Consider the following 7,979-nt stretch of genomic DNA (forward strand, 5'->3'; position numbering starts at 1 on the left):
ATGGGGTAGCACAAACTACAAGCTTTCGGAGCTCTGCTCCTTCATCAGCTACTCTGAAAGCTTGTAGCTGCTTCCCCTAGTCCAACGCTGGCATCTCCACACTTTATAATAGCATTTACAGAAAAGTCAGTCAACAGACAGACCCTAAATAGATCAAGCTATTCTTTATTAGTTGTTCTCTGTTCTCAATTTTCTGCTCTTTGTTCTTTGTTGTTCTTTGATCACGTCAACAGATCACCAGCGGGGATCTTTACGCGGGTGTTTATTGGCACAAATGAATGTAAACGGAGTTCTGGCTAACTTTTTCAATTCCTCCCTGAATTTGCTCTGAGTCGCCACGTAAATGCAGGTGTTGGTGCAGGAGCTGGAAAGCTGGAACATGTAAGCCAGCTGCTGCAGGATATAGCCTGGGTCCGTGTCTCCTTTGTAATAGTGAGTGTTTGTTATTCGGTAATACAGGAAATTGATCACATAGGGCATCCAGAGCGCAATGAAGCTGCCGGAAATGTTGAAGAGTAAAATCATTGACTTCCTTCGACTCTCTGTCTCGGGATCGACGCGGGCTTCTCCCTGGTTGGAGAGCAAGTCCCGGCGCACCCGATTGGCCGCCACAATGTGCCTGACGGTCAGGGCGTTAAAGGTCAAGATAAGGACAAATGGCACAATCGGGGTCAGCATCCGGTGAAGCCAGTCGTAACCGATCCACGCCGGCGAGGTGTAAAAGACCGGTTTGGATTGGCAGAGCCAGGGCACGTTGTCGCTGATGTAAACGGGGTCAAATGTAAAATACCAGGGAAGGTTCTTCAGGCAGAAGATGAGACACACCGCGGCGATTGTGAACGATGCCGTTTTGGGGCTGCAGTACCTGTCTTTCAGGTTCCGGTAGCAAATGGCGATGAGGCGGTCCAAGGTGAAGGCAACAGTCAACCAGACGGAGGTGTCCCTCGCCACGCAGAGAAGGACAATAATGCAGCTGCACACGGGGGTGATGTACAGGGAGGAGCTAGGGAAGTAGTAGTAAAGTATGCGATTCAGTATCACCTCCGTGACGACCACCATCATGTCTGCCGCTGCCATAGCCACCAAGTACAGAGTGATGCACCTGGAGAGGCCACACTTCCCCCGGGATAGAGTCCAGATTGTCACCATATTCACTGCGAGGAACAAGGGAACGGAAAAAGAAACAGTTGTCAAGCACGTAAGTATGGTAACCGCGACTGGTCAGGCTTTAGAGCAGATTAAAACAAACATTGTGGCAATTCAGATCAATTATGCTGCTGCAGTAACAACACGGGCTGCCAGGTACAGGCAAAGTGGCACCGAAACATGGAACTTTTTATTATTCATTCCTGGTACATGGGCGTCGCTGGCTAAGCCAGCATTTATTGCCCATCCCTAGTTGCCCCTTGAGAAGGGACAGCATTCTTTCTGGTTGTATCACAGCTTGGTATGGGCTCCTGCTCTGCCCAAGACCACAAGGAACTAAAAAAGGGTCGTGAATGTAGCCCAATCCATCACACAAACCAGCCTCCCATCCATTGACTCTGTCTACACTTCCCGCTGCCTCGGGGAAAAGCAGCCAGCATAATCAAGGACCCCACACACCCCAGATATTCTCTCTTCCACCTTCTTCCGTCAGGAAAAAGATACAAAAGTCTGAGGTCACGTACCAACCGACACAAGAACAGCTTCTTCCCTGCTGCTATCAGACTTTTAAATGGACCTACCTCACATTAAGTTGATCTTTCTCCACACCCTAGCTATGACTGTAACACTACATTCTGCACCCTGTCCTTCCCTTCTCTATGAATGGTATGCTTTGTCTGTATAGCGTGCAAGAAACAATAGAACATAGAACATAGAACATTACAGCGCAGAACAGGCCCTTCGGCCCATGATGTTGCGCCGACCAGTTTTTTTTTTAAAAGAAAACACTGACCCACTAATCTAAACCAATCCCTTTTTGTCCATAAGCCTATCCATAGATCTCTTAAACGCCCCCAAACTAGGCGCATTTACAACCGCAGCAGGCAGGGCATTCCAATCCCTCACCACCCGCTGGGTAAAGAACCTACCCCTGACATCCGTCCTATAACTACCCCCCCTTAATTTAAAGCCATGCCCCCTCGTGCTAGCATTCTCCATCCGAGGAAAAAGGCTATCACTATCCACCCTATCTAAACCTCTAATCATCTTATATGTTTCAATAAGATCCCCTCTTAGCCTCCTTCTTTCCAGCGAAAACAACCCCAAATCCCTCAGTCTCTCCTCATAGGGCCTCCCCTCCATACCAGGCAACATCCTGGTAAACCTCCTCTGCACCCTCTCCAAAGCCTCCACGTCCTTCCTGTAATGTGGGGACCAGAACTGCACACAGTACTCCAAGTGCGGCCTCACCAGAGTTGTGTACAGTTGCAACATGACGCTGCGGCTCCTAAATTCAATCCCCCTACCAATAAACGCCAAGACACCGTATGCCTTCTTAACTACCTTATCTACTTGATTCCCAACTTTCAGGGATCTATGTACACATACACCTAGATCCCTCTGTTCATCCACACTATTCAAATTCCTCCCGTTAGCCCTATACTGAACACATCTGTTACTCCTACCGAAATGAATTACCTCACACTTCTCCGCATTAAACTCCATCCGCCACCTCTCGGCCCAGCTCTGCAACCTGTCTAAGTCACCCTGCAAACTATGACACCCTTCCTCACAATCTACCACACCACCGACTTTGGTGTCATCAGCAAATTTACTAATCCACCCAACTATACCCTCACCCAGATCATTAATAAAAATTACAAACAGCAGTGGCCCCAAAACAGATCCCTGAGGCACACCACTCGAAACCGAACTCCATGACGAATATTTACCATCAACCACCACCCTCTGTCTCCTATCCGCTAGCCAACTTGCAAATGACACAAAGCTAAGTGGGAGGGTGAGGAGGATGTGAAGATGCTTTAGTGTGATTTGGACAAGTTGAGTGATGGTCAAATGCATAGCAGGTGCAGTATAATGTGGATAAACATGTTATCCACTTCAGTAGCATAAATAGGAAAGCAGATTATCTAAATGGCTATAACTTGAGAGAGCAGAATGGGCAACGAAACCTGGCTGTCCTTGAACACCAGTCACTGAAGGCAAGCATGCAAATGCAGCAGGTGGTAAAGAAGGCAAATGGTATATTGACCTTCATAGCAAGATGATTAAAGTACAGGAGCAGGGATGACTTGCTGCAATTTTGCAGGGCCTTTGTGAAGCCATACCTGGAATATTGTATGCTGTTGGAGGTAATGCAGGAAAGGTTTACCAAACTGATTCCTGGGATGAAGGGACTGACATACAAGGAGATTGAGTCGGTGAGGTTTGTATTTGCTAAAGTTCAGAAAAACAAAGGGGAATCTTTTCAAAACCTATAAAATTCTAACAGGCTAGACACAGGAAGGATGTTCGGTGACAGATATGGGGTAAGCCTTTTAGGACTGAGATGAGGAGAAATTTCTTCACCCAGAGTGGAAAGCCTGTAGAATTTTCTACCACAGAAAGCAGTTGAGTAAATACATTATATGTTTTCAAGAAGCTGGCTACAGCTCCTGGAACGATGGAGATCAAATACTTTTCACTGTATCCCAATACATGTGACAATAATAAGTCAAATCCTTCTCCCCTATGTACTCTATGAATGGTATGCTTTGCCTGTATAGTGCGCAAGAAACAACGCTTTTCACTGTCTCCCAATACATGTGACAGTAATAAATCAAATCCTTCTCCCCTATGTACTCTATGAACGGTATGCTTTGTCTGTATAGCGCGCAAGAAACAATACTTTTCACTGTATCCCAATACGTGTGACATTAATAAATCAAATCCTTCTCTTTTATGTTCTCTATGAATGGTATGCTTTGTCTGTATAGCGCGCAAGAAACAATACTTTTCACTGTATCCCAATACGTGTGACAATAATAAATCAAATCCTTCTCTTTTATGTTCTCTATGAATGGTATGCTTTGTCTGTATAGCGCGCAAGAAACAATACTTTTCACTGTATCCCAATACGTGTGACAATAATAAATCAAATCCTTCTCTTTTATGTTCTCTATGAATGGTATGCTTTGTCTGTATAGCGCGCAAGAAACAATACTTTTCACAGTATCCCAATACATGTGACAATAATAAATCAAATCAAATCCTTCTCCCCTATGTACTCTATGAATGGTATGCTTTGAATGTATAGCGCGCAAGAAACAATACTTTTCACTGTATCCCAATACATGTGACAATAATAAATCAAATCAAATCCTTCTCCCCTGTGTACTCTATGAATGGTATGCTTTGTCTGTATAGCACGCAAGAAACAATACTTTTCACTGTATCCCAATACATGTGACAATAATAAATCAAATCCTTCTGCCCTGTGTACTCTATGAATGGTATGCTTTGTCTGTATAGAGCGCAAGAAACAATACTTTTCACCGTATCCCAATATATCTGATAATAATAAATAAATTATTTTCCCCTATGTACTCTATGAACAGTATGCTTTGTCTGTATAGTGTGCAAGAAACAATACTTTTCACTGTATCCCAATACATGTGACAATAATAAATCAAATCAAATCCTTCTCCCCTGTGTACTCTATGAAAGGTATGCTTTATCTGTATAGCGTGCAAGAAACAATACTTTTCACTGTATCCCAATACATGTGACAATAATAAATCAAATCCTTCTCCCCTGTGTACTCTATGAATGGTATGCTCTGTCTGTACAGTGCGCAAGAAACAATACTTTTCACCATATCCCAATACGTGACAATCATAAATCAAATCAAAAATCAACAGCAGTCAAGCTGCGAATCGAATATTTCACAAGGTACCTTCCTCACTCACCAGGAACCCCGATAGCTGCCAGGAGAGGGTAATAGAACGCGTAAATCAGGTCGATAAATGTCTCATACATGCTCCGCAGGTGAACCTCCAAACGCTGGCTGGTGTTAACAAGTGATCAGCGACCACGGAACAAGGGAGATCATTTATTGTCACAGCAAGTCCCTCGAGAGGCAATTAAGCTGCTTTCTAATTATTTACAGGGCTTTGCACAAACAGATTTCCACATCACTTTCAATTAGCAAGTATATTGCGTTAGATGCGGTTCGCTTTTCAAATTCATTGTCCCCACGCTCGACTTGGTTCCAACCTCTTTGCAGACGTATCCTCTTTATTTTTATGCATCTGTGGGGCACGGGCGTCGCTGGCTGGGGCCGCCATTTATTGCCCATCCCTCGTTGCCCCTTGAGAAGGTGGTGGGGCAGCCGCCATCTTGAGCCCGCTGCATTGTGGGTTGACCCACGATGCCCGTCAGGGAGGGAACTCCGGGATTTTGACCCCAGCGGAGGAACGGCCGATATATTTCCGAGCGGGATGGTGAATGGGCTGGGGTACCTTCCAGTTGGTGGTGTTCCCCACGTATCTACTGCCCTTGTCCTCCTAGACAGAAGCCATCGGGGGTTTGGAAAGTGTTGTCTAAGGATCTTTGATGGATTGGGGCCAAGTAGGGACGGCACGGTAGCACAGTGGGTTAGCACTGCTGCTTCACAGCCCCAGGGTCCTGGGTTCGATTCCTGGCTCGGGTCACTGTCTGTGTGGAGTTTGCACATTCTCCTCGTGTCTGCGTGGGTTTCCTCTAGGTGCTCTGGTTTCCTCCCAAAGATGTGCAGGTTAGGTTGATTGGCCATGCTAAGAAATTGCCCCTTGGTGTCCAGGGATGCGTAGGTTAGAGGGGATTAGTGGGTCAAATATATGGGGGTAGGGCCTGGGTAGGATTGTATTTGGTGCAGGTCCTGTTTCTGTATTGTAGGGTTCTATGATTCTAGAGAAAGGGTGAATGCGTTTTGTACCTTGAAGAAGAGAAAGAGGATTTTATACCGCGAATATATCACAAACATAACCCTTCCTCAATGACCAATCTTCTCAAGCTTACACTGCTCCTGGCAGTTATCCAAGTTATTTCTTACATGCTTTAACTCTCATTTTTATAAAGACAGATAGTTTAATGCGGCTGTTATTTCGTAGACTTTGCAAATCTTACCTACTTGTGTTTGTTGGATATTGCCTTATTAATCGAGGGATTGAGTTTAAGAGCAAGGAGGTAATGCTGCAACTTTATAAGACCCTTGTCAGACCCCACTTGGAGTACTGTGCACAGTTCCGGTCTCCTCACTACAGGAAGGAAGCTATTGAGAGGGTGCAGAGGAGATTTACAAGGATGTTGCCTGGATTGGGAGGCATGCCTTATGAGGATAGGTTGAGGGAGCTCAGTCTTTTCTCCCTGCAGAGACGAAGGTTGAGAGGTGACCTGATAGAGGTTTATAAGATGTTGAGGGGAATAGATAGGGTGGATTCTCAGAGGCTTTTTCCCAGGGCGGAAATGGTTGCTACGAGAGGACACAGGTTTAAGGTGCTGGGGAGTAGGTACAGAGGAGATGTCAGGGGTAAGTTTTTCACTCAGAGGGTGGTGAGGGAGTGGAATCGGTAGTGGTGGTGGAGGCGATCTCTCTGGGGTCTTTTAAGAGACTTCTGGATGAGTACATGGGATTTAATGGGATTGAGGGTTATAGATAGGCCTGGTAGGTAGGGATATGATCAGCACAACTTGTGGGCCGAAGGGCCTGTTTGTGCTGTAATGTTCTATGTTCTAAGTTTTATGTTCTAACATAAGAACATAAGAAATAGGAGCAGGAGTAGGCCATCTAGCCCTTCGAGCCTGCCCCGCCATTCAATAAGATCATGGCTGATCTGTCGTGGCTCAGTTCCACATTCCCGCCCTCTCCCCATAACCCTTAATCCCCTGTCTTATCAAAAACCCATCAACCCGCGTCTTAAAAATATTGAGCGAGGCAGCCTCCACCACTTCAACGGGCAGAGAATTCCAGAGATTCACCACCCTTTGAGTGAAGAAGTTCCTCCTCAACTCTGTTCTAAACTGCGCCCCCTTTATCTTGAGGCTGTGCCCTCTAGTCCTACTGTCCTTTCTGAGCGGGAAGAGCCTCTCCGCCTCTATCCTATCCATCCCATTCATCATCTTATATGTCTCAATGAGATCTCCCCTCATTCTTCTAAACTCTAACGAGTACAAGCCTAGTTTATTCAGCCTCTCCTCATAGTTCAACCCCCTCAACTCCGGTATCAGCCTAGTAAACCTCCTCTGCACTCCCTCCAAGGCCAAAATATCCTTGCATAAGTGCGGCGACCAAAACTACACACAGTACTCCAGCTGCGGCCTCACCAGTGCCCTGTACAGCCGCAGCAAGACCTCCCTACTTTTATATTCAATCCCCCTCGCTATGAAGGCCAGCATCCCATTCGCCTTCCTGACCACCTGCTGCACCTGCAGGCTGGGTTTTTGCGACTCATGCACAAGGACCCCCAGGTCCCTCTGCACACGGATGGTGGTTTACGATAACGGCTTTTGACAACTGCCGATGACAAATCGCCTTACCGGGTTTCAATAGGGAGACTCCAGCTGGGATAGCTGCGATCACGCACGTAACTTCAAAGACAGGGATGCCGGTCTTACTGCAGAAAGGTTTTGCGTTGCGACCGGATTGAGTGGTTGACTGCAGCTGGACAGCAATCTCTGGTCAACTCTGAAGCTAAACCGTGACCAGGGAAGGCAGAAGGTCTGGCTAGAATTGGAATCATGATTACTGTTGGAGCTCATGACGTGCAAATACCCACTTGTGTTTGTGTTCAATGTTTGGTAGTCCCTGTTTGGAACCAGTTTCTCCCAAAACTCTAGAACAAATGCCAGAGCTTTGAAATAAAGACCGCCGTATTTTGACTCACTAACAGTCTCAGAGGTATTATTTTACCTACAACAGGGGCAATACATCTTGGAGATAGTAGCAATCAGAACTGCACTCTCCCTGTGGTATCTGCTGCCCTTGTCCGTCTAGAAGTTAGCAGTCACGCATT

The 7,979-nt window shown here is 46.1% G+C and overlaps 1 protein-coding gene across 1 annotated transcript; it reads right to left on the reverse strand.

The window, feature by feature from the left end:
- Positions 1 to 234: 234 nt before the first annotated feature.
- LOC145337744 (putative G-protein coupled receptor 139) lies at positions 235 to 4,965 on the reverse strand. The gene is made up of 2 exons (XM_080182584.1): positions 4,896 to 4,965; positions 235 to 1,154 (listed from the first exon to the last, which is right to left on the reverse strand). Exons 1-2 carry the CDS (start codon positions 4,963 to 4,965, stop codon positions 235 to 237), a joined length of 990 nt encoding a protein of 329 aa, XP_080038710.1.
- Positions 4,966 to 7,979: the final 3,014 nt, after the last annotated feature.

This window comes from Carcharhinus amblyrhynchos, unplaced genomic scaffold (assembly GCF_965287045.1).
Source record: "Carcharhinus amblyrhynchos unplaced genomic scaffold, sCarAmb.v2.hapA scaffold_69, whole genome shotgun sequence".
Taxonomy (NCBI): Eukaryota; Metazoa; Chordata; class Chondrichthyes; order Carcharhiniformes; family Carcharhinidae; genus Carcharhinus; species Carcharhinus amblyrhynchos.